Genomic DNA, 26,142 nt, shown 5'->3' with positions numbered 1-26,142 from the left:
GGGCTTGCGCTGAGATGATTGTTTTGACCTGAAGGGCCCGCTTCAGATGATGGAGGTGTTTGTTCGGAGCCCGAGCTTACAGGCTGGTTCTGGCCTGAAGCTTGAGCAGTTCGGTAAGCTGCACCGTTACGGGTGCTGAGCTTGATTATCTCCCTTCTTGTACTTCAGGCTGAACAAGATAAAGGCCCACCTTTGCGAGGCATCATGCTAGGTCCTAATGAGAGCCAATATGACTGATAAGCTAAGGCCCAGAATTGGGCGACTTGAGATAGCGAATGTGTAAGGTGCTGGAGTTGTTGCGCCACCTTGGTGATGTCAGCGTCGGCCCCTGACTTGAGTCATGATGAGATTGAGGCTGGTTAGGAAGCCTGATGACTTGGCTATCGCTCAGTTCCTCTTGGCTAGAAATTGGCTGATCGACGCTCGGTGGCTGGGATATAGGAGCCAGATCAGCTCTTGGTTACTGGGACTGTCGGTAGGATTTTGAAGGAGAAGGTCTCGATGGTTAAGAATGGTATGCTCAAAATAAGAGATTAGGACTGGGTGCTTTTGCCCTGAGCACGCTGAGGACAGACAGGTATGCATATCTCGAAGAAGGAGGAATTATTGTCCAATCGTGTCCTGAATGTCGAGTTTCTATGCATAAGCATGTGTTGAGAATGAACCACTAGTTGGATCTCTTGGCAGTGTTACTCGATGCTATCTTCAGGGACATGGCCAGCGATTCGGTCCTCGTTGTGAAGCGTGCTGCTCGTGTTATTTGCGGGACACGACTGGCATCTGGCGATCGCTGTCGCTTTCTGCCAGGGCCTCGTCTTTTGGGAGGCCTGGTGGAATGATGTGTTCTGAGATCGATTTCTTGACTGCATGCAAAAAGTAACATCTGAAGTCGAGATGCCTGGCACGATAGCACCTTGCCGAATGAGACCGGCGTTTGGCTCGAAGCTGGCTTGCGCCCCTTGACCCCTGCTGCTCAAGACCCAACTCACCCATCTCATCATCGAGTTGGTCCAATGCCAAAATACCTTGGCCTCGACGTCTCTCAAGCCTCGGCGCCCGGCACAACATTGCGGTTTCCTGGTTGAAGACCACTTTGGGAACTGTGTTGTAAGAGTCCATAGGTCTCTTCCTTTCTCGGGCCCACTGCGAGATCATCACCATCTTCTTGGCAAGGTATATGCTGTCATACATCGCTTGCGGACACTCTTTCCTCTCCAGCCAATACCCTCTTTCTTAAGGATATGCTTGTTCCAGGTTCTCGAAAATTTGTCGACCAAATTTGATCCATCAACTTGAGCCGATGACAAGCTCGTGAACGAATCAGTTGATGCATCTTTGAGACATACTTGACAAGGCTCACCATTGCTAGTTAGCTTGTCTTGGCTTTTGGATCGTTACCTGCCGTGCCATTTCTCATCATCTCCACGCTCTACACAGTCAGATCTTCGATCTCTGCGTCTCTCATAATGTCGCCTTCTTCTTGCAAGCACAGAATTGAGCGCAGGGGAATCGATGAGTGGAGAGGGTAAAGACTTCAGCTCAGTCGGACCTGCAAGTGAAGCGTTAGTGATGAACCGAAGCGATACAGATGGGCTTACTCACCAGAGGCACTAGCACTGTAAGAGTTGATTGAGGGGCGCTTTGTGAGTGTCCTCGTGTATTTTCGGCTGATATTCGTGATGCTGTAGAGAGGAAGCCGGTTGTATAATCTGCTCGATGTGGTGTCTTTCCCCTATAAGGAAATCATGCTCTCTATCTCCATCTGACTATAGACATCTATCAAAGCCTTGCTTCATCTGCACTCTGCACACCCTCTTTGATAGTCTTTGGGATCCATGCCATACTGGGCACATTGGTTGGCACTGGAAGTCCATAGAATTGAAGGGTTGGTCTCCCTGCTTGGAGTGGCACACGGGGTAAGATAGTCTCGTAGTGAGATAGTCTCAGAGTGAGGCATTTCTAGCAAGTGAGAGTATGAGTCTGCGGTCTAAGCCATGGCTGTGGCATCCACAATTATTCTAGCGACAGCTACACTAGAATAGAGCGTAGAGTAGCTATACCATGAGGCGTAGATGCTTCAGATCTAACACCAGGGAATCTGGGACAGGTATCGGCGATGGGAGAAGGACGGGTATTCGCGATTGGGGAGACATATTGATCTGCCCGCGAAACATGGCGATTCTGAGATCGAGCTGGGCCCGGCCTCACTGTTTTATGCAGTTGTTTGGGCCACGCGGCTTAAGAAGGATCTATACCAGATCCTATTGAGCTGCAAGAATGGTCTCATAAGGGGATATACGCAGACATCAAGCAGACCAAGGATATGTTGCTGGTAATCTGTGTCCAAGGGTCAAGGAGAGGCGATAGTTAGGTACCAAATGAAATTGCCACACTTGCGACGCTTCTGTGATGTTGATCATGGCATCGGGGTACTTTCGGTGATTTGTTCCACGGCGTAGCAGATTAGTCAATGAACTTAAGTATATAGTAGGGAGTATACTTTGTTTCCGTATGCGCGCTTCTTGCTGTCGCTCATGGCGACAGACTGATAGAAGAGTTTTGTGTAAGGTAAGAATTAGCACTGGAGCTAGGAGAGCCTAGACTGAGTCGTAAGTTCATCCTCCAGCTCAGGTTAGAGTTCCCTGACGACAGCAAGCACAACATCGGCCGTTGTCTAGTTCGAGCTTAGTTGAGTGTTTGCGGGACGGTTTGACTACCCCCAAGATTCCAAGTTCTGTCGGAGCAAAGCATTACTCGCTGGTAGTCCCATCTTCCCGTACCAACAAGCTAAAATCAACTTCCTAATGTAAAAGAGTGACTATTTAGGGGTTTGTTGAGTTCACCGAGTCTATGTTTGACGTATTTGATGTCTTCGAACATTATGGCTTCGTCTTTGGTTGTGAAGACTTTACGCATACCATGAAGTATTAACAAAGAGCCTTTGAAGGTCGATTGACATCTGGGTCTGTAGTACTCTTCGGTGACTAATTGCCAGCGCCTGTGGCATCGATAGTCAATATATCACCGTGATCTGTGCTTGACGATAATGATCCCCTGGTAATCTCGCATGGCGCATTCCGGAATTGGCTTCTGGTATGTGCTCAAATTGTCCTGGCAAATGTCCATGGGAGAAAGACCAAAATGAAACTTGGGCTGTCCTCCAGTGCGACCATTTGCATCAGCTTGCTGTGTCGTCGGGCTCTTAGAAGCTTGTATACGTTGATGTTGTTGAATAAGCCTTTGGGCCAAAGGGGTCTCACGACCTGCTGGCATTGACAGTAGCAGACTTTGAGGCGGAAGTGAAGCTTAGCAGATGTAGTCGATTCTTTGGCTTCTTTGCTTCCCGATTTTTGCTCATTTGGGCTTCTAACATGGCCTCTTGATCTTGAAGCTAGTGGCGTTAGGAAGCCAGTGTCATAACACGGCTCAGTCGTCAAAGACTCCGAGTCATCGGAAGATATTCACTGATGAACTCGCCGATTGATTGTCAGTCCGCTAGAACTGTGGCTTCCGGGCGTGTCTTGGACTAAAACAATTCAAGGTTCCTCTTGGAAAGCCTTTCCTTGAAGGAAGTACCGACTGAGGAACAGTGCAGCCAGGATTTGGTATACTTCGGTATTTGACACAGCAGAACTGCCAAGTTCATCACGTCAGAATCTGAGCGGCACCAGTTGTTAGCTCCACAGAACGCTAAAACTTGGATATTGTAAGTATAAGCCGCTTTTAGAGATCTGTATCAAATATGCGCGAGAAGGCACAGATGAAGAGTTGAAGCCAGGCCAGTTGACGTTGATACGCGTGAGCTATAACGAGAATGACTGGTGATAACGACCTTCAATCAAGCTCTGAGAAATTCACAGAGACATCGAGCGTTTTGAGGGCCCTATTCCTCTCCGCCATGAGGCAGTAGTAACATGAGATTGTTTGTAGTCACTGGGGCCAGACTTCTCGATCGGAAAACCAGGCCTCCTGGACTTGATATTAGCTTATAGGTATATAACGCACCGTGCAGAGGATGAAAGTACCTTGATCAGCTTAACAAGAGGCGTCGCTATCTTATTTTTGCCGCAGTCTTCAGGTATTTCGAGCATTACCTTGATTGTAAATCCGAGCTGGCAACAAGCCGACAAGTCCTTCTAGGAAATGCCATCGATCTCGGCCAGCTTCTCCTGGATCAGATCTATATACGCAGCGTCTCCAGTGGTTTCATATGCTGACAGAACCCCCTGGATCGATGATTTAAAAAATGCCAAGGATGGACATGTCGAGGGCAAGCCTCGGATTCTCTCTCGCTTGCATGCTACCATGGGAACTGTGACGCTGCAAACAATGAGCATATCCTCCATCCCAATCAGCGCCATACAAAGCGACGTGAAGAGGCCCTCATGGCAGCTTCGAGTGCATATTTTAGGAATAGGAGTGATCCATACTCCACACAAAACCCGGACTTGTGAGAAGCCACAGGCGTTGTGGGTATCATCATTCCGCTACTAGCTGTTGCGGTTTGGTGTAAGTCGGAGAGACAATTTGGTTTTTGTAGTGTTGTCGATCTTTTCGATGGACGCGAAATGGCCAACAGCCATAGCTTCCGGTGTCTCCAGTTTTTGTAGCTGTTATAAGTAAAGGAGACTCTGAGAACCATTCATAGTGCTGTGTTTTACGTAAGTGGATGAGTGATGAATTCGAGAGTGGCATCGTCGATTGATCGGGGTAAAGCCAACGACGGTGGCTGTCGATGAAGCCTCGATGTGTCGTGTCGTCGAATGTGGAAGCCACCAGGAGATCATGGATCTTCAGCCGTTCGGGAGCGTAAGATATCTTCATTCGTAATCTTGGCGTCCTCATTTATTATACAGGTAGCCTGGATGATATCGAGAAGGTGGCCCGAGTACCAGTGCATAGTGCAAGTCATCAGACAGGTCTTAATAGTGACTGTAGTGTGAGGTGTGTTCGGAGGAAGACTACCGACTCGGTCGCTGCTAGATCGGTATGCTAGGCCGGCGATTAGTTCCGCGGCTATGCTGCAGGGTTGGTTGACCGTGAGCTTGAGAAATAACAAAACACAAGTAGGTATGTCTATCAGTGTGATGTGAAATTGTCTTTTCCGTGTAGTTCAATGCGACCTTCAGACTCCAAACACTCCAACTAAAATTCAGGTATGGGGCCCTGGCGAAATATATCCACCGCCTTGGCCATAGGACACACTATAATTGCCTGGCTTGTGAGGTTTGGGTTCCGTATAGCGGTGGCTATGATGAGCTGCCTACTTGTAGTCAAACAGCATAGGATAAATAAACTTTCCGTAAGAGGTGGCATATTGGCCCTGCTGAAGACCATGATATTGATCATTTCGTGTATATCATTCGTTGGGAACTCGGGGCAGTTCCAGGTATTATGTCGAGAAGAGTTGCAGATGTGCTGCCTAATAGAGGCCTGTATCAGAAGCTCTAGCATGGCCGGGGTCCATCCTAGGCCGCCACCAAGTCTCTCGATTCTCTAGTCCGCAGTCGCCTTGTCTCCCTCAGGTTCGTAGCAATCGGTAGCTGGGAGGGGACGAGATATTTCTTCAGAGTCGATGTCCTTGCCACGGGAGGACGGGGTGACGTGCGAAACATTGTTACCATAAGCTTGTCCTTCAGCATTTCTGTTCTGTGGATTGTTCTGTCGAAATGAACCGTTACACAACCTTGAGTGTGTTCATCGCATGAAACTCCTTCTCTCTCGCCAAGTATGTCCTTGTCCTGTGCTTCACGACACTGTTCCATGCACTCTTTGAGGTTATCACAAGTTGTCTCACATAGTCACAGCCCTCTGCTGAGCTGAGCTTCTGAAGAAGTCCACAATCATGCGGTTGTATAAGAATATCCTCCCACGTTCAGTAGACGCCGGGGTTCTCATTCTATAAAGCAATGGCTGTCCGAATGGCTAATACAGTACAAGTACCGGTTGTTGATTTAGGGTGAGAAAGATCGTCTTAACAATGATGCCAAGGCCAGGAAATCGCTGACAGCATACTCAAATTGTTGAATGAGAATCATGGATATCTGAGGAGCGAGAAGCAATAGATGTAGGTTCTCGACACTGTCGATTATCTGGCTGGGGTCATAGTCACTACCCAGAGAAGGGTGGCTTTCGTTTTCCTCCATTGTCAAATACCGGCTTGTGTGCTGTAGCTGTCCCTGCGTGTAGCTGTTGATCTGCTGGACGTATATCTTTGTTGATGAGTTATCAGCACATATTTTCGCATGCTAGCTGTCCAAGTAAAAAGGAATTCACTTGAGATTGATACAGAGATAGAGACTCTGATATTCTCGGGGATAGCTATCTGCAAGACGCTGAGCAGAAGTATCAAGTAACCAAGTTATCATCATCCTTCGTAACGAATATGTCACGGGCGTGAACAATCCAATCCCTGATTTTGTTCACCTTATTGATGAGTTTGTCGGTTTCCGCCCGGCTTGGCGCGAAGCTCTGATTCTTGCTCCTTCGGCTGAACTCATGATAGACACAAGTCTGTCGAATTTCGAAAGTCTCCTTTGTATGGCAGTTCCGGCGAGGAGGAAAGTCGAGATGCCAGGTAATATAGCACCTTGACGAATGAGGCCGGATCGTTTGGCTCGAAGCTTGCCTGCTCGAGAGTCGCTTGAACGCGAATACTCGCAGAGGAGATCGTCTTCCCCTTCCATGTCCTTTTCTGTGGCTCGGTCCACGCCAATGCTTTCAGCAACTTCTCCTTGGGTCAGCTCGAACAAGAGGGGCATATCGAGAGCCCTTACTTGAGCTCCAACTGGGTTGTCGACTAACATGTGGCCCTGAGATTGTAGGACTTTTGGGTCCGTCATTTTCAGTTGTCGATAGCTGCTCTACGCACAACATGTTTTGGAAGGAAGGCTGGTCGGATGAAATCTCATATTGGCTGGAAGTTCTTTCGCCTACTTCACAAGAAAACGAGGCCACTGGGTATCCAATCTTGATCATCTGGGTAATGTCCTTGGCATCGAGGCGCTCCTGGGTTGCCTGGCATTTGTGCAAGATATCTGAGCCGGTGTTCTGTGTCGCTGTTGCTTGGTATCTCGTAGGCATCGATTCTTTGCGGTTTGTTCATCTTGAATGCTCGTTCAATATGTTCTCCCGGACGTGTTGATGAATACCTGGGGTTTAGGCTTGGATCTGTTATTCTGGGGACGCAACGATGTCAGGAGGCTGATGGCGCGACAGCTATCCCGATGGTAGAAGAGCCCAGAAAACTTTACTTCAAAGATCATGGACAGGCGGGCTCGGTAACTCGGTATTCAGTCCATATACCAGCCTGAAATAACGTCTGAGAATACTAGACATTCACACTTCATCGTGTCGTCTTCTAATTTGGCGAGCGTATACTTCAATAAAGGGCATGACTATCGACGAATGCATGATCAACGATGCTCAAGGCGTCGATGCCAGGACGTCAGTAGTGGATATAGTGCCATTGGCGACAAGAAAAGCTACAGACAGAGCTAGCAAATCAGGAGATGCTCAACTATCCAAACGACGAGACTGAGAGAAGGTGGATTTGGAGATAGCTCTGGCCGGTTCGTGGAGTCTTTCTGATGCTCTCAACTCCCGGTGAAGCAAAGGTCTCGGGTGGTATTGAAGAACGGCAGTGGTACTTCTATGGTAGCCTTTCGATGTGCAACGACGGACGTGAGTGAATACAGCAATGCCGGACCCCGGGAGCCAGGTCTCAGAAAGGATAAGCTTGTTCCGGAACCTTTGACTCGGTCTCCGGAGATCGTGTTGTTCGCATCAACGCCAGCCCACAGCATAGGAGCTTTAGGTGCAGTGGAACTATACCTCCATTCTCACGTGCAGAAAAGAGTTTGGGGGTGGAGATGTTCAGGTGTGTCTTGAACATCTGTGGTTGAACAGGGCCAATCACTCATCCAGAAGGCTTCCGCTATACTAGGGGCTTTGGTGATGGCCTGCGGAAGTCAGGCCCGTTGAAATCAGCCTTCCGTTCTCGCTGAGGTCGTCGAAGCTTAACCCAGGCTTCGTGGACTTCGAGTGCTGCAAATCTCTGTTCTTTTGAGGTTGAAGTGGAATGGACTGAGATGCTTCGGTATGTACACTTTGACCACCAGGCGTGTCTCTGTACATATGAAAACAAGTCATCGTGTACGGTGCTGGTACTGGCCTGGTTTCTGGTAAGTAGGCCGTATCGTCAAAAGCTTTGCTGAAGATTGGCAGCGTTTCTTGGTTAGGGGCGGAGAAACGGTACGCGTCTCCAGTGAAAGGTTTTGGATAATTGGGATCGAGCTTCTGTCTGGTCTTGTCTCTGACTCGCGGTCCGTCATTGCACATCGAAAGCCTTCTGAGAGTGCTCACCATGCTCTATCATTTGAACTCTGAATGAGAATCTCCCGTCGACGACTCGGTCAATCGTGTCGAAGAACGTCACTGGTACCTGGATGGTATTAGTTGAGGGTTTCTGCGCTGCTTCCCACGCATCAGCTGTGAAGGGTCCGCATCTCGTGCCCACTCGAGCATACGAAACTATATCTTAATCCAGGTGACGATCATTCGGCATCGAGGCTACCGGTTGCGAGCCGACTAGAAAGGGTCAAAGTGCGCGAAGGGGTCTCTCCAACTCCATGCGATTTGATTCACGGCGGTTCATCGATCTCCGCCCGAGCCTCCTCAGCGCCGTTGACAGAATACCGCAGAGCTGTCTATTTCGACCTTGTCCTCAACTTCCTTCATCTCTGAATCTCAAGCACGCTGCAAGTCCTAGCCCATCGGTCGGGTCATATTGAGGTAGATTGACAAAGGAACACACTTCGAGCTGATCCTTTCGAAGTCGTCCTTGCAGTCTGTCTCTCGTCTTGTAGATGGTGAAGCTTCGTTCTATGGTGATGGCTGGGTTGAATTGTTTGTCTTTGGGATCTTCAGCCTCATTCTTAACATCTGCGACCTTCGCATCCATCCAAGGCATCAATGATAATTACCAGCGGTGTCTTGGCCAGTTCTCCCAGTGGTGCTTCAATAAGCTCAGCAAATTGTTTCGATACAGCCTTACTGGCTATATCAGTGTCAGAATCGATCGTTTTCTTGACGAATTGTGCCTATCCTGGGGCAGCCACATTGATATCGATCGGGACAGCTGGCCAAGAGACCGATGAAGAATCCACTAAGATTCAAAGTTTCTTAGTACGACGATTCCCTTGTCGCATTTGACTGTTCGCGAACTAAGCTCTCGTAGAATGGGAAGGCAACACTAAAATGGTTTCATTGCTTGCGGATCATTGATTGAGCAAATCAATTATATCGTGCCCAGGCCAAGAAAGCAAACTCATCCTTCGTGAAACAAGGGGTTTATGGTTCTTGACACTAGTAGGCGTAACCTCGACCACGGCCACAGTAGAGCAGTGCCAGGGAATATCATCTTTCCGTGCCACCCAGCTACCCTTTGTCTTCTTAGGCTTCTTAGCCTTGGCCTCGCCGACCTCACTGTTGTCACTAACCTTACTATTGTCGCCGACCTCGCTGGTATATGGGGCACTTATGAATGCAAGCGCGTACGGCATCGATTCGCGTTGGCTGCCAGACTTGCCCGCCTTGAGGAAGTTGTTGACTACGTTGCAGTCCTCTCGATCCGGTAGGTCTGGCCAGTTTGGCTTGTCTTTCCAATCGTTGAAGTTGAGGACCTTCGGGTGTACATAGAGCTTCGGGTCGCCAGCATATGACTCCAGAGCGTTCTCGTCCCCAGAACTCTCTGAGACTGGACTAAACAATCCAATGCAGATGTACTTCGGCGGGCGTATATCTCATAGATCTCAACGAAAGCCGCCTGGAGGGCTTCGATCTCCTTTTCTGCTGCCTTTTGACTGCGACAATAGGCGGGCTTTCCCATCATTCCGAGAAGCGAGATTCTGAGCGCCGAAATGCCATCACTCTTTCCACTGTTTCTACTATGCCTCTCCATATACGGAGATTGGTATGATCGGGTTTCATACGGTCGTTTGCGAGTGTCAATGTGTTCGACCTTCATGACCTCAGCGCAGTCGCTGAGAGGTGGGAGAGAATCCGCGAAAGGGGTTTTTAGAAATATGACTGTAAAGTCTTTGACGGCCACAAGTCTCAAATGAAAATGACTCTTTCTTTTCGCGGGCTTTGAGAGCTTCAAGGTCCCTTTTTTTGAGACTGACGCATCTCGAATCCCAAGCACAAGAATACTTAAGGGAGTAAATAAACCAAATCCAGAAATCGCTCATCGTACTCTGAGGAAGTTCCAGCGCCATGAGAAGTTGGAATCACATCGACAAGATTGTCAACGAATCTGAGCTGGGAGCTCTAGGAAAGCAGCATCGCTCCCTGGCACGCCGTAGCCAGTCTTCAGATTGCTCATCATCTCATGAGAGTCGAAGGTTGTTTCCGTTGGATTTGAGAACATCTTACTCAGCGACTCAAGGATCGTGAGTACATGGGAGAACGTGGAATTAAACAGCTCAGATAGCTGGAGTCTTGGCCACCAGAGGATTTCGGTCATCGCCAGGCTGATCAGATACTTCGACCGAACAGCAGATCCTCGTGTCGCTTGATCTAGGGTGGCGCCCCAAGAGTTGCAACTTGGCCTATTATGTCCATCTAATAGCAGAGCCAGATAACTGCTGCTGAACGATACTTGTTGTCCAATCCCCCACCAATTGCTGCTGACTGCATGTGGATTTAAGGGAACTAGCCACCCATCTCCCCCGTCTTTATCAGGAGCTCCTCTAGTCTCTCCTGAATCATTGGAAAGTTTTTAGGTGTCTCTCGAGTCCTCCTTGTCGGGACTTCTTGAGCTTGGGTGGCGCCCTATGAGTTGCGGTTTGAGCTTGAGTGATAACAGACACTTAGGCGTATTTCCCAAATCTCGAACACTTGGGGAGTGAGCTTGAAGTCTTGCCAGTTCTGTTGAGACGAGTCATCTGACACTGAAGGTTTCAACTGTGGTAGGTTCAGATCAGAGCCCGGTAGGCTAAATGGAATGTTTCGATAGACTTGACCCATTTCGTCTTGGAAGCAAGGTGAGGACTACCTTCGAGGTGGCGCAGGCAGACCAGTTAATTGAAGCCGTTGCTTCATTGCCACACGATCCTGATGAAGCCAGTATATTCGTCGTGATGTCCTGATGGCCACCTTTGCTACCCGTTTGGCCTCCCTGTGTCAACTACCCATTCTATCCTTGGTGGTGTTTTGGGTATGGGTGTTGACGCCCTTGGTGTCCAGTAGTAAACCTCAGATGCCTTTTGACCTTCCTTGCCGTCTACGCTTCATGCTCAATCTCACTGTCGTTTTTGTTATCAAATTCATCCAACTCATAAACTTGATACTCGGCCTAATCTCGATCAGGTTCCTCTTCGTGACAAACGAGAATTTTGAATACTCAGTCAAATCAAAACCCAGTTTATATCAACACATATCACATAGTTCGTCGTAGGTGCAGTTCTCGCAAAAAGAAACGGTCCAAAGCCTCCAAATAAGCCAGAGAAATCCTAGCATGGCTGATGCCTCCGCCGGCTCATCCGGAATTCTCTGTTGGCTTGTCGTTGGGCTCAGCCGTCTGTGACTTATAGCCGTAGTGTTTTGCCTCGTACGCAAGCCAACCAGCAACAGAGTCTATGTCCTTCTTGTACCACTTCAAGACGCTGACTAGGTTGTATGCGAGCGTTGACGGTACCAGCTCTGAGAGGAGCTTTCCATTGAACTTGGTCTTGGTAGTTGTTACATGTAGGGTTAAAATGCGACAGCGAGACCCTGTAGTTGTAGTGCTGTAGGGCGTGAGGGCATACTTTGCTGTAGTGGTGTGAGCTGAATTGGTGTCGTGTGGGATGTGAATACCTAGCCTGAGCTGATACCATTTCCCTCACAATTGGAGCACAACCCTAGTCGAACTTGCCGACTCTCAGTGTTACCATGAATGCTTAGAAAGGGGAGTACCCCAGGAAAGGACAAGCATGGGCAATACATCTCGCAACGATCTCGCCAGCACGCTTAGGTTGGGGGAATTTGCAGGGCCCAGGTACGGCAGCCAATATGTCTGCCCGCCGAGAATTGTACCAGTTCGCTCCAAACATAGTCTACCAGGTTCGGATCTTTTGAGTCACGAATTCTCAAAAGAGATTTTCGATGGGCGTGCAAACATCCGTGGAAGTTCTGGTAATTCCAGCGACCGTACTGTACAGAGAATCCGGTGAGGCGGCCAACACGGATAATGGATGTATTAACACACTGGCTGGGATCATGTCTTCTGCACGAATTACAAGTCTTCTAAAGCTGGTGAGCAGATGTTGCAAACTGTGGCCAAGACGGCAGAGAAATTCAGGCTCTTGGGCGGAAGATTGATTTGAGGCTGTGGAGTATGTGCCTGGCCGCCCTGGTGTGTTTGAGTCGATTTTCAAGGATGATTGTGAGTTTCTGGCCACATTGAACTCCAATCTGCTCCCCGTCTCACAATTGGAGGCAATAAGGTCTAAAAGAAGAGGTATTGCTTCTCAGACAGCCATGATGGAATATCTGATGGATGGAGCGGCCGCGGAAGTACCATTTTGTGCGGATATAAGAGCATTTGCGGCGGATGCTGGCCGCATCCTCAGGCGTGGCATCATCCTCATGGGTATATCTATCTGTGAGATAGATATCCAGCTCGGACATTCCAGTAGGGACTAGGTCAGACGGCATGTTGTGAGGTCGGCAGGGCCATAGATGATAGTGTCAACAAAGCAGAAGCATCCCGAAGTGACAGCTTGGGAAATTGGGTGAAACGTAATAATCTCTACATCCTCGTCATCAGAGGTAGTGTCCAGATTCTTACAGCCTCAATACCATCGATTCGTTCGAGGACTTGTTCGAAGCTCTTCTCGTCTTTCCATCCCTTCAGCTTGTAGGGTCTTTTGTATGTCCAGGCTTCTTGTGATGCCTTCTCAAAAGCTGTTCTCAGGGTGTTGAACTTGAATTTGGGTTGACCATTACCCGTTTTGCCTGTGATAGCAGTGCAGGCTGGGCTCATGCCCCATGTAAACAGCATCTGCCTGGTGTCTGAGATATATGGCTGGGATGGGAGAAATCTTTAATGGCAATCTGACGACGACATCCGGTTGAGAAGTGCACCTATCATCACCCTCTCCCCGCCCTTTTGCCCCCCCTCCTCTGTCGTTTGTACTTTGCAAAGTTCTCAGAGGCCAGACTGCGATCTCGTAGTCGTTCTGATCGCCATCATCATTCTATACTTGCCCAGAGGTGACATGCCTTATCAAGCTGCTGGCCAGAAGCTCGGTGACTCCTCTCCAAACAACCTTTCAGTGAGTCACCATCGCCATCACCTTTTCATCATAGTCCATTTTACAAACAGGAGATTGGATCTCCGCTTGCCTTGGCACAGACTTCCTTTTCTTTCGTTGCTCGTCTGGTAAAGGCATGCCTTGAGATGTACTTGATACTTTCCTGCTGCATAAGCCTGTGAAATGCTTCGAAACATTGTGATTGCATCGCCGTGTTGCGCAGGAGCCAGTCTCGTACTGTGAGGCAGAGGGCGAAGTGTCAACGTTGGTGTCGGTGCCTTCGCTGATGGTCGACTATCGAAACTTGAATTCCTTGGTCTTTTGGGTCATCCTTGACCAGCTTGTTTTGACTGTAGGAGTCCAGGATAGGACTTATACATTTGCTAAAAGTAAAACTTTTTGAATGTTCCAGCTTGCAGGGTGATTCTTGTCTGAAGCATGAGCTTCCCAGTAAACTGCACCGGTACGGGTGTTGAGCTTGATCCTCCTTCCAGGAACTGCAGACTCAATTGGTCGAGGAAGCGGAAAGGGGAAGGTCGATGATGAGGGACAACTTTGATGACTTGGGGAGAAATGGTGCGCGATGCGGTCGAGATCATGTAGTCAAAAGAGGTTGAAGCCGGGCGAGAGTTCGCTCGCCGCAAGGCTGTCGTCAGAAATGGCAATGGGAGCATTGGCTGATATGAAATGGTCCGCTCTTGGTAACAACACTCACACCAAGCACCATAGTTTGATCGTCGTTAGTCGCCTTGCTGTTGCCATAAATAGTATCAACCCATGTACGGTGACGGGCTGCATCAGGTGCCCTGTCCCTGGTGTTCATATAGCGATCATACCAGCTCTGAACATGGTCTTGACTCTCTGCCAGACTCTCCTTCAGAGCCTTGCATTCCACTTCAAGCTTTAGGCATTGGACAATTCCTTGTCTGATAAGTTCGGAATTCCTTTTCTCAAAGACTGCAGAACTCAGCTAACATCTTGCGAAGTTCGGAAAGGCTTAAATTCGCTGAGAGCAAAAGATGGCCGTGTGATGTCTGGTAAAAGCAGGATAACAGGGAGTTACTTTCGTTGAAGACGCCTTTCATCTTCCCACGAAGTCTGAGCTGATGATCGAAGGGGATATCAGAGTGTCCAACCCACTGTACTTGATAGGTCGATGGCTATCTTGTACAGTCTCCAAAGCAGTTAGTCAGATTCAGATTGAGAGGTCTGAGTCTTAGACTTGGTAGTGTTGGATACAGCCTCAAACTAGACTGAGTAGTACCCGAGGGTACCCCGGTGACACTCTGTCTCAAGCGGCTATGTCCTCTCGTGCCGGAGAATCCGGTGTTATTGTCAGCGCCATGCTCGATCAAGCTCTGTCCCCGGCTTGGAGCATGCTTGCCGAAGAGTTCCGAGAGGTCAGAACCGGCCAGCTCTGGGGTTTTTAGTTTGTCGTTGCATGATCTGAGGCATTCTTCAGTCACGGTTAGGAGGTCGTAGAATGTATGTCGGCGGTTGATAAGGATGGTTCGGGGCGTAGGATGTCCTTGGTAGAGCCCGTTCATGCCGCAGAATGTGCCTAACCGGACTGGATGAGATATTGTGTTTCGTTCATATGATAGTTAGACGACACTTGGGACTACGTCGGTCCCCTGAGAGTTCAGAAACAGCATATCCTTGAACGCGCCCTTGTTCCTCACTTGAGAAGAAGGCAGTCCCTTCGGCTGCTGGCCCTTCAAACCAGGGGCAGCCCTCAGGTTTGAACACAGCAGCATCATCGAGTTCAACATTCTCCGCTCAACTCCTGCTAGTCGGTAGCGGTGCTCAGTGCTGGGATGGGTTGTTGAGAAGTGTGTGAGAATCCTCGAGCATATCCTATACACATCAGCTAAGTCATTCTGTTTGCAAGGATATACTTACATCCGAGCATTCAAGCCCATCAGCCTCGCAACTGACACAAGGCCTCAGGAAAGGGTTCATCTGCCATCAGTCGATCCGCTTGCGACAAGCGACGTCATGAGGCTATGTAAACTCGGAGGTGTAAACGATTTTCAGCCCCCCGGCCTATTACTTTGTTAATCCTCAAGTCGAAGTCGGGCTTGAGAATACCGGAGGCCAGTCTACTGTCTCCCCGTTGTGGTTACATAGTACAAGGGTATGTTTGACTGAGTGCCAGGGCTACTTGATGCAATGACAAGCTGGGACAAAACATCTCCCGACACTATTGCCAGCAAGTATAGGTGCTGACGAACTTGTGGTGCCCGCACTGCTGGTAATCGTGGTAGATGTCTAAACACATTGTGCTTCCTCTTGAAGTTCAACCAGAAGAAGGCACATCAATGCTAACAAGGACTGTTGTGAAGAAGACTTGTTAGCAAGAGGACAAGAAAGGCTTAGAAGGGTAGGTTCTTACTCTCATCTTACCCAGTGCCTATTGGGACAGGTCACTGACTTACGAACAGCCACCTCCTTTCTCATGTGAGCTTGGTCGCGGCGAAGAGCTTCCTCCTCTGCATGGAGGCCGATCTTGCTTGTCAACAAGGAAGATGGCTTGGCGCGACATGTTTCGAGGTTCTAAGTCAAGTTAGACATGATTATATGCAAAGAGAATAAAAGTTGTAACATACCACGAATTGACTCTGTCGATGGCGGTCTGTCTTGTAAAGTCTCTTGATCATCCGTCTCAAGCATGGAAGACATGGGTTTCCTGGCTTGAAGGACGATATAGACAAGTGACATTGCCAGAGTCGGACTTGGAGAAGTCGAGCCTCACCGTGGTGAGTGATGAAAAGGAGTTGAAAGCTATGCCAGAGCATAGTCCATGTCGTCAGAGTATCCTCCAGAGTGATGAGCGCATGAAGTATGTTCAGGGGCTCAACGGACAACGCCTTCCCATTCCTCATGAAGAATGGTAACTCACCTTGACATAGCTAGACTTGTCAAGCCAAAAGATGCAGACTGAAAGAAAAGATGAACGAACCTCCGGGTGACCTCTGGAGAGACCAACTGCTATCTGCGACGGTCTTTCGTGAAGCCGTCATCTATTGCAACTCCTAGACGAAGTTGAAACATCCGGCAAAACAAAATACTTAGCACCAAGGTCAGAGACCGAGAGCATCGTCACAAAGGGGTTACCCCAGCACCACCACAAGGGAAGCCCAGGACGTGATAATTGAAGAACAGAAATGGAGAAGAAAAGAAGAACAGGCTATATATCTGGGCGACAAGTCTGAGCTCTTCATTACATCATCAATTTTGACGAGCTAAGAGAAAAGAGAAAACTTCTTGCGTCCTGCATGTTGAGTTATGTGGCATGCCTTGCCGTGGTGGCGGAGTGTTGTGTCGGCGGGAGCTGTGGTGCACGCTCCCGTGAGGTATCAGATCTGATATCGCATTTATCACATCACATTCCGAAAGCCTATACTTTCTGGGCAATGCACGTTCCAATCTCTGTGTATGGGCTTGGAGCGGTGAGTAACAAGATGCAGCCAAACAAGCACAAGCCTCTGTTTTCCGACTGCAAATATCAGAGATCACGGTTCATTTCGCCTGCACGCATACTTGAGCCTACAGACGTGTATACAGACATGAGATAACATACTCAAGCGTTCCAACACTTCACTGAATTCCAACCTTTGGATACACACTTGGACCAATAAGTAATGAGATAGGCAAACAACCACAAGTCCCTGCTCAATTTTGAGACGACAGCACATCTCATCGATCAAAGTTTAGGTTGTCTACCCATTTCCACTCATGCCCAGACCTCCAAACATTCACGCCGACGGAAAGTAATGCCCCTAAACATTTGAACAATCGTCACAACTCAATTCTACCACCAACTCACACTTAACAAATCTCAGCCGTCCTCGCCACGTCAACAACCTCCTCACGCAAAGACCCTTTAATGACAGATAATGTGATACATTCAAACACTTCACTATCCAAAAACCGCCATCTAATTATAAATCCAACAAATCACAGCCCCAATCTCAAACCCCCGGCCCCGCCTCCCTCCCGTCCCTCCCGCATCTCCACTCCCCCAAAAGCCTCCGATCGCCCCACAATAACCCTCCGATCCCCGTCTCCGTTCATCCGTCTCACTTCATGAGCCGTTTTTTTCTTCAAAACTCATCACCAAAACAAAAGAATGCACACGCACCCTAATCAAATCCGCTCTGCATGCGAGCGCTGCCGTCGCCAGAAACTACGCTGCTCACGGTCCCTCTCTTCGCCTTCATGCGCCCGCTGCACCCGTCTCGGCCTGACATGTCAGGCTGGTCTGCAGCGACGCGTTGGCAGGCCGCCCAAGAGGGACATGGTGCTTCACAAGCCCGCTGAAGATATGCAGTTTGTTCAAGCGCTGCTGGAAGACACGGCTTGGAATCTTGATCCGTTTTGCGAGTATACGCCTGAGAGTCTCCCGTTTCCCATGGATGCGTGGCCTTCTGTGTCAGAGCTTGATCCGCCTGAGGTTGAGCAAAAGATCATAGTGCCTAGTATGCAGGTATTCGAGAAATTGTCGAAACTTAATGTCGATATCCACCGGGGATGGGAATTCGTGTCGCAGCTTGAGAATGACTTTCGGTTGAGTGCGTTTGTGTGTGAGGATCGGGAGAGGCAGAACGGGTATCAGAATATCCAGGTTGTGTTGAAGGCGGCGCAGGAATACCTTGTTGTCCTCAAGACACTGCATCGGCAGCTCGGGATACGTACTGTGTACTGCCAAGGTCGCAAGCCACATACAAACAGAATGATGCTGTCCCTGGAGGCAAACACCAAATCTCCTGAGTCCATAGCTTCTCCGTGTGGTGAAGCGACACCAACGTCCGGAAGCACTACACCCGAGCTTCCTCCAGTATTCGACTCACCGACCATGTTTCTAATAATGTCTTGCTACGTACAGCTCACCAAACATCTTGAAATTGTCCTCAAGATCATATTCAACTCAATATCAGATCCACACCAAGACCTCATCGATGCCGCTCCCATGTCGTTTGCCGACGTACCTCTGATTGAGCCATCAACCCAATTCGTGCTCTTCTCCGAGATGTTTCGCCACGTCATGAGTCAGATGAATCTTCTCATGGGTCTCCCTAGTGTGTGGTCAAGCCAGAGCGCTTGGACAGGTCTGTTGACCAATCAGCGATATCGGGATATGCTGAATACTGAGCTTGGAGATGTGGAGGATGGGTGGACGACGAGGCCAGGCAAGTTGATGGAGATTAATAGAACAACAAAGGATATGCTGGATGAGTTCACCATGATGGGCATTTACTGAGCATTTCCTGCTGGCCCTGTAATCCAGGTAACGAGGAATCACAGATGCAACTTCGTAGCGTAGGAGCAAGTCGCAGCCGTAGAATTTGGATTCAAGGTGACAGTTCATCGGGAAATTTATACTCTAAGTTAGTCTAATCTCTCTAGCGATAATTTATGGTTGAGCACTCTGGTGTTGGTGTGCTTCTTCGTGGTCGTCCTCCTGTAGCATCAAAGTGCTGGCTCTTGTAGCCCAAATCTCATTCCTAGCCTCAACTCCTCGCAAAAGCAAAATAAAATCCATGCAAAGTCATTATAGGGACATAGAAAAGGTGAATTCAAATTGGTTGCTGCCACCTGCGTCGAAAACGAACGGGAAATTGATAGCCACGTCGAGTGGGAGGCTATCGGCGACAGGACGTGATACCGTTGGCGTCGAGCCTCGTCGAATCGTCCTTGATAAAGTGTGCTCCTCGCTATTGGCCCTCTTATTTCTTCCTTTCTTAATCGGTGTCGCTAGTGCCTTCTTTGGTTCTGATGGTGGTTCGACATTCCATTCGCAAGCGAGCACGCCGAACTCGACCTGCTCTGGGTTCTTGTGGGCGCTCAGGCTGCTCGACTTGGCGTATTTGACAAAGTTCTCTTGTAGCCAGGATTTGACTTGAAGAACTCGGGAGCTGATGGTCCAATCTTGCGTATCGGCTTCGAAGTAGCTTCTGTTCCCGCCCTCGAACCTGCATGTGCCAGCTTTCGCTTGAATAAGGTCAGTGGGATTGTCACAAAGCCCTTGTCATCTAGCGCTTACCTTTCAAGTTGCTCTGAAACCCGTGGCGATCTGTGGCAGCATTGAGGTCGGATTTACGTAGAATGAGGTAATCGACAAAGAAGAACTGCTCCAGATTGGGGAGATATTGGGCCAAGAATCTGTACAAGTGCTTCGGGTACCTGACTTTATCAGGAGTGCTGTGGATTAGGCCGCAGTTTGGACATCGCCTGGGCGATTGTTGCTCATACCATTTGTGGCAGTATCTGACCGCGACCTTTCGAATTTGATCGAGCCCTGAGCAGTTCAGAACCTTGTTGAAGCGTATGCTGTCTTCGTAGACCTCAGGTGGGACGTATTCAAGATAGATGACATCGGAGAGGGCGTTGAGACTAACGATCCGGCCAGTGTTAAGGCGGAAAGTCGAAGGCCGATTTGTAAGAGACTTGGCTACAGCGGCAGCTTCGTTGCATGTAACGGAAAGTTTGGTGAGCTGCTGATGGAGATTCGTGTAATAAGAGATATCGGCTTGTGGAGTGGGGTAGAGAGGTTTCAGTGTACCATACACCTTGGCAGTAGGGCGAGCTTCTCTTCTGACCTCGAGCGCCATGGAATCAACATCCTCATCGTGATCTTCAGCAGTTGCGTGGAGGAACATCGGCTCTTTGAGCCACCACTTTCCAAGCCCTGTTGACGGGTGCCAGTCGGTGTCGATTTTGAGAAAGTGCATGCCAGGAGTCTCCAGGGTAGCTTGCCATATCTGGGCACGTATCTCTGGCGGCAGGCGAGGAAAAGGCGAGAAGGTGCGGCAATCTTCAGGTATCTGGAATTTGAGAGGAGTCTCTATCGATTGTAGAGGGGACTCTGTAGAAGGCTCTGTCTCTTTTGATGCCGGGGGATGTTGGACGGTGACGCCATCGTGAGCACTATCAAGGTCGTGAGCACTCATGATAGCCGTGGGCCATGAGCTTATCGTTATCTCGCGATCATGAAGGAGGGGTGTAGATTAGAAAGACGGATGATCAAAAGAGCGAAGACGACGCAACAAAAGCAATCGGCGGAGCTGGATGGAGTGAAGAGAAAGTGAAGATACAGAGTATCGATGGTGTTGCAGAAACAAAAATGATGGAGTGAAGTTGGAGAAGTAGCGGAAGCTTCATATCAGTGGCCAGTGAGTAATCGGGATTGGCGGGGAAGCAGGCAGCCACAGCCAGTTTGTGAGTGCCCGTCAGGTCGGGTCGGGGACGGTGCTGGGTGCTGCTGCTACACTGCAGCATACAGAGTTCAGCCGCTAAACAGGCAGCTCAGCGCCACAACGCAGCACTATCAGCTCTGCCTGGGCTAGTTTCAGCGGATGAGGAAGTGCAATTTGTGAAATATCATTATTACATATCGCTTGAATTGTCAAATGCATTTGCTACGCTTTGGCATGTCCTGCGATGTCTCTTGTCTCGTGGTTTGGCTTGTGTAAAGAGCTTCACCGCATTTACCTTGATGATTCAATGCTTCGGGAGATGTGCCAACCAACGCCTGCCACCGCACCTTGACGGGTCATCTCAAGCTGTCAGGTGAGAACTCAATGCGATCTAATTGCCTACAATTCGTTATTTCACTTTCTGAGGCTTATAACGTCATTTTATTCACTATTTTATCAAGTAAACAGTTTAAATTGGCGCAAAGTATTGTTACTGCATTCTTGAAGTCATACGTCAGATCTCAATCTGCGTGCGACATGAGATCCACGGCCGGCTTTTTTGTGACACGCCACTACAGCCACTGAGAAGAAGACTCTCTCTCAACGATATGGATAAAGAGTAAGCGAAATAAACAAAAAAACAAAACATCTGACTTGCGCAGTCTCATGTGATGAAGTAGTTTGTTTGCAGCCCTCCACGTTCAAGAGGCATTTAAAGGCAGAACAAGCCGACAGATCACCAGCAAAAGTAGAAAATGATCCAGTTGACAAAGAGAGAACGATGCATATTAAGTATGAGTAACGTTAATATCATTGCAATCTAAGTACCTGTAATTTTGAGTCCAAATCCTCCTTTATTGCCTCCAAGCCAAGAGCATACTGCAGCGATTAGTATCCAAACTTCTGCCCAACAAGATCCTCACTCAACCTCCACAACTTCTCAGCCTCAATAGCATCTCGCGCCCAAGCCTTGACAGTATCAACAAAAGGATCAGCGACCCTCGCCTCCAAGAGACAAGCGCCGTTGCTTGCTGTTTAGTTATTAGCCTTTGTTCATACTCATTTGTAAATAATATCTCACCTTTGATGTTGGGGTCGAAAGCAGCGAATACATGTGTCGCAGCACCGACTTCGACAGGAACAGGGGGGATAGCTGTCCATCCTTCAGAGTTTCCACGTTCACGGTGAGATTTGACTGGATTTTGTTAGTTAGAGTATTGAAGGGAGTAAGAGTTGACCTACTGAAAGTGCCGAGATCAGCGTCCATGCTGGCAAAGTCTAGATGTGTACCGAGACCAGTTGACAGAATGAGGCCGGGATGAACACTGTAAGATTGGAGACCACGGCTTCCTAGTTTTTGAGCCAAAGATATAGAGAAGAGCATATTGCCAGTCTTGGATTGACCGTAGGCAGTCCATTGGTCGTAAAGCTCGCCGTCCTGTTGAAGTTAGTATGGTGTAATATGCAAGGATGGTTGACTTACACTGAAGTGAGGATCGGCGAAGCGAATAGGACCAAGACTGTGGCCATTGCTCGAGATGTTGACAACACGGGGTGACTCCGAAGCAAGAATCTTATCCATAATCAAGTTCGTCAAAAGGAAATGTCCAAGATGGCAAATAGCAAACTGCATCTCATAGCCATCCACACTCTTGGTGTATGGAATAGCCATGACTCCAGCATTGTTGACAACGACATCAATGCTAGGCACGTCACTCCAGCCGTTGACTTCTTCGGCAGCCTTTCGCACTGAAGCCAAAGAGCCTAGATCTACCACAAGAGAGCGGGTCTTGATGGAGGGGTTGGTCTTGGTGATGGCTTCAGACATTTCTTGGAGTTTGGAGGCATTGCGGCCTGCAAGGATGAGGAGAAATGGAGACTTGGAGGCGGTTTCTAGGATGAAGGTTGCGCCGAGACTGTTGGGTGTGACACCTGTTGTGAGAATTGTTTTGCCCTTGATGATATCGGCATACTCGTTGACGAGGTCATTGGTGGTGGTTGCAGCAGAGTGAGGAGACATGGTGATTGAATTGAATTGATAGCAAATGATAGCTCAAGTTGTGTTTTGGAGTGTATTGCGGAGTGTATGTTCTAAATTGCAAGTGTTGATGATGATAAGTCTATTCAAGTGGGAATCCTCCACGATACTTATACAAATCGCCATTTCTAAAATCCGAAATTGATGTCGTTGAGATTGTATAGCTCACACGAATAGAATGAAGTGCGGATCTTGCAGTACATCGCGGCTGGCGTCAGCCATCGGCGTAGGAGGGGCCGATGCTGATGCTTTTTCGCCAACATGTCCGAAAGACCAATCATGTTGCGAGGTGATCGAGACAACCTTCGCTTTCGGACTTTAGAGCAAGGGTATTATCGTACTGCAGGATGACGGCAAAGGTGCAGCGAGCGTTTATAGATCCCTTTTGAGGCTAGAGCATATAGTTCTAGGATGAAGGGCCTGGAGGAATGATTGAAGCTACCCCAAAGTCCACCAATTGAGTTCACGAGAGGGTTCATTAATTGCATCGGAGATACTAAGAAGTCCTTGGTTGCTGATATAGAATCTCTCTCAATTCAAGAAGAGTTCCTCCGGTTTCTCTGTGTATTGATTGTTTGTGACGCACCGTCGTGGCGTATGCCCTCACTTCAGAATAGCCTGAGTAACTCCTCCAGAACGCACCGTCACCAGCGTCTCACATAAAATTGGGAGAAATATCGATTTTACTTCTTTCTCGATTTTTGTGGAGGAGATCTTAGTCCCTATATATACAGTGAAAGCAAGTCTATACCTTCTTTTGCCATATAACGCCAGGGTATCCGCTTCTATCCCAACGCCATCCCAGAACTGCAAACCCCATGTAGATATATATAAACAAGAACCTCCTCAACTCTCATCACCTAAGGAAACGTCCCACTCCTGCAACACCGTCGGTTCCTGCACCGCACCTCCCGAAATCCCACTCAACCACGCCCTACAAGCCTCAAGGTGCGCATACTCCGCATCATCGTGACCTCTCAACCCCTTCATCTTGACATCCGCGACCTCTAGCACACTTCTACCCGCTGCATCGCGAACGTGCACACATGCGCCGCTCTCAACAAGTTGTTTAACAGCGAGTTTGTGGCCGCAACGAACAGCTACGTGTAGTGCTGTTTCGCCTGATCGATTTCGAGCGTTGACTTGAGCGCCGGAATCGATGAGTTCTCGAATAATATCGGGGCCGATTTTGTAATCATCGTCTTCGGGGAGTTGGGCGACAAATGCCATTAGGGGTGTGTTGCCGTGGATGTCATAGTGGTTTGGATCGACGCCTGCATCTAGGAGGTTCTGGAGGAGAACAAGACGGAATTGTAATCTATCGGTGCACGAGTCCGAGTTCTTAACAGTCTTGTCCCTTCTGCGTCTTCGGTCGATCGGCGCGCCGTTCTCATCGAGGTAGTACTTTTGCGTGATACTGGTTTCACTGAGTGTGGCGGCTGCGAGACAATGAAGCCCGTTGCGACCTTGGTTGTCTTCAAGTCGGGGATTGAGTTCCGCATCGTTGACGTACTTGAGGAGTTGTGTCTCCTGGTGGATATCGTCAAAGTGCCAAGGATCAGCAATGCTAGCTTGTCGAGACATTGGTACCGGCGGGTCGACGTCCATAGCCTGTGTGCTTGCTCTGCTCATACCCAATACAGACTCGGGGATGGCTGAGTAAGTAGGTGTTACGTTGAAGGCGTCTCTCTTCTGATAGCTAGTCGCACTGCACAGTCCCAGTGCATAATTTCGTAGCTCAGGTGGTGTGTCCCGCAATAAGAGAATATGCGAGAATGATCGTCCATAGCAGTCGCGCGCACTAAAGTCGAATCCTTTGTGAGCGAGTGCATCCAGCAACTGCTTCAGCAACTCCTGGTTCTGAGATTGAAACCAGGTAGTGTGCAATACGTGAAGGAGTGTCTGGCCCGCTGTATTCTGCACATTCAGGACATGGTTGGCCTTATCCGAGATGATGGCTTGAAAAAGATAACCCGACAAGAATCGCGCAGCCATGAGATGAAGTGCGGTATGTCCAAATTGATCGCGTTCTTCGAATGAACTACCATGGACAGCGGCTGATAGTGCATTGGTGCCAGTTTGTGTAGGGCCATGTGCTGTGATCCAAGCTGGCTCTTCGATCTCGTGAATAGGGCGGCAGAAACAAGCCAGTTTCTGATGGATCTCATCTTGCGGAAAACATGTATATCGGGCAAGTTCTTCGATGCAGAGGAAGTTTCCGGGAAGGTAGTAAGGTCCCATGGGCAAGTGAACTGGTGCGTCACGATCGTTGAGCCATGATGCCACACTTGGCTCTTCATCTGAAATGGGAGACAGACTCGTTCCTCGGCGGTTGAGAGGCGCTGTATACCGTTTTATAAGGCGCTTTACTGTCTTGACATACGGATGTGAATAGTCGTTGAGTATTTGTCGTAAACTTCCAGTAGTGCAGTCCGTCGATGTAGTCATGAATGTAGGCCGCTGTAAGAAGTTTCGAAAAGTACTGTTGTCCTCCTGATTCTGTTGCATCTGTCTTTGAGCGGCCGTTCCATTATTTGGGACAGATTGCTGCTGCGGATATTGGTTAAAAGGTGGAACCTCGAGCGACACTCTAGTACCGGGATCTCTAACGAGATGTGGTGTTGGGATGGCGTTGAGAGCTGGAATAGGCCCAGAGGCTTGTGTTGGAGATGCGACGGAATTATGGGTTGAGCTGGTGCGTGTCGGAGAAAGAGCCAGCTCTTCTAATCGGCGAACCATATCGTCTTCGGTCTTGGGGTGAAGCCATCGTGGCTGTTTGTTGAGCATCGCATTGAGTGTCTTGTGGGCCGAATCTTTACTATACAGCTGTTAGTGTATATATACAGCACAACATCAAGAAACACATACCCAGGCGCAGGAGTATCGGGAGATTTAGCATGAACGACCGCCATAATCTTCTCAAGAGGAAGCGTAGTATAAAGATAAAGCCGTGAGACTTTTCGTCGCGATGAAGGCGTCCATAGTGGCGGCCTTCCAGTTGTGGTATTGTTAGATCCGCTAGGCGAAGCAGATGATATCGGAACTTGAAGGTTAAACGGCGAAGCAATGTTATTGTTCATTGCGCTGAGCTTTGATTCACAAACAACAAGAAAATGGAAAAAAGGCAATCAGAGGCGATTCCGATGCTGCTTTTAGCTATAGTTCACGAGGCTGTCATGATGCTGATGGTTGATACGGGAATTGCAAGTTTATAAGTCAGCTCCCTCTTAGGCCAGAGTCATAGGTCGCTAAGTTAGAAGGCAGTGGTGAAGACGAGAAAAAAGATGGCCGCCAGAACAGGCCGGCGGGCCACAAATAACCTGCAGCAGACCAGACTGTGGAATGGGAGAGGTGCTGCGCCTCAGCGCTCGCAGGAGGCCTGTTCGGAAAGAGGTTGCGAATGCTACAAATGCATGTTTGGGTGAGACAGAATGTGCTGTAAATGGATGGCTAGAGGGTGTAAGTCCGTAGGAGGTCTGAGTGCCGTGTTCCCGATGCATTGACGTCTGTGATCTGGAGATAGACGAGGGAGATAATCTAAGGTAATCTGCAACTAAGACGCTGAGGCCGTTCTCGTAGACAGCTAGCTACCTATAATACAGGCCGT

The 26,142-nt window shown here is 48.9% G+C and overlaps 5 protein-coding genes across 5 annotated transcripts; 1 reads left to right on the top strand and 4 right to left on the bottom strand.

Annotated features, from left to right (window-relative positions):
- Window positions 1-6,422: 6,422 nt before the first annotated feature.
- Window positions 6,423-7,083, bottom strand: J7337_000291 (uncharacterized protein; the record flags this gene model as incomplete). The annotated part of the gene is given in 2 exon segments (XM_044818050.1): window positions 6,423-6,858; window positions 6,872-7,083. The coding sequence occupies 2 exon segments, from the start codon at window positions 7,081-7,083 to the stop codon at window positions 6,423-6,425; spliced, it is 648 nt and encodes a 215-aa protein (XP_044685752.1).
- Window positions 7,084-17,430: 10,347 nt separating this feature from the next.
- On the top strand, window positions 17,431-18,561 carry J7337_000290 (uncharacterized protein; the record flags this gene model as incomplete). Its single annotated transcript, XM_044818049.1, has 1 exon — window positions 17,431-18,561. One exon carries the CDS (start codon window positions 17,431-17,433, stop codon window positions 18,559-18,561), a length of 1,131 nt encoding a protein of 376 aa, XP_044685751.1.
- Window positions 18,562-18,852: 291 nt separating this feature from the next.
- On the bottom strand, window positions 18,853-20,251 carry J7337_000289 (uncharacterized protein; the record flags this gene model as incomplete). Its single annotated transcript, XM_044818048.1, has 2 exons — window positions 18,853-19,292; window positions 19,345-20,251. The coding sequence occupies 2 exons, from the start codon at window positions 20,249-20,251 to the stop codon at window positions 18,853-18,855; spliced, it is 1,347 nt and encodes a 448-aa protein (XP_044685750.1).
- Window positions 20,252-21,385: 1,134 nt separating this feature from the next.
- J7337_000288 (uncharacterized protein) lies at window positions 21,386-22,517 on the bottom strand (the record flags this gene model as incomplete). The annotated part of the gene is made up of 4 exons (XM_044818047.1): window positions 21,386-21,528; window positions 21,579-21,692; window positions 21,740-21,935; window positions 21,981-22,517. The coding sequence occupies 4 exons, from the start codon at window positions 22,515-22,517 to the stop codon at window positions 21,386-21,388; spliced, it is 990 nt and encodes a 329-aa protein (XP_044685749.1).
- Window positions 22,518-23,381: 864 nt separating this feature from the next.
- Window positions 23,382-25,615, bottom strand: J7337_000287 (uncharacterized protein; the record flags this gene model as incomplete). The annotated part of the gene is made up of 2 exons (XM_044818046.1): window positions 23,382-25,353; window positions 25,404-25,615. 2 exons carry the CDS (start codon window positions 25,613-25,615, stop codon window positions 23,382-23,384), a joined length of 2,184 nt encoding a protein of 727 aa, XP_044685748.1.
- Between the last annotated feature and the right edge of the window lie 527 nt (window positions 25,616-26,142).

This window comes from Fusarium musae, chromosome 1, assembly GCF_019915245.1.
Source record: "Fusarium musae strain F31 chromosome 1, whole genome shotgun sequence".
Classification (NCBI taxonomy): Eukaryota; Fungi; Ascomycota; class Sordariomycetes; order Hypocreales; family Nectriaceae; genus Fusarium; species Fusarium musae.
The sequence above is the reverse complement of the archived record's forward strand: the minus strand, read 5'-3'. Positions and strand labels throughout refer to the sequence as shown.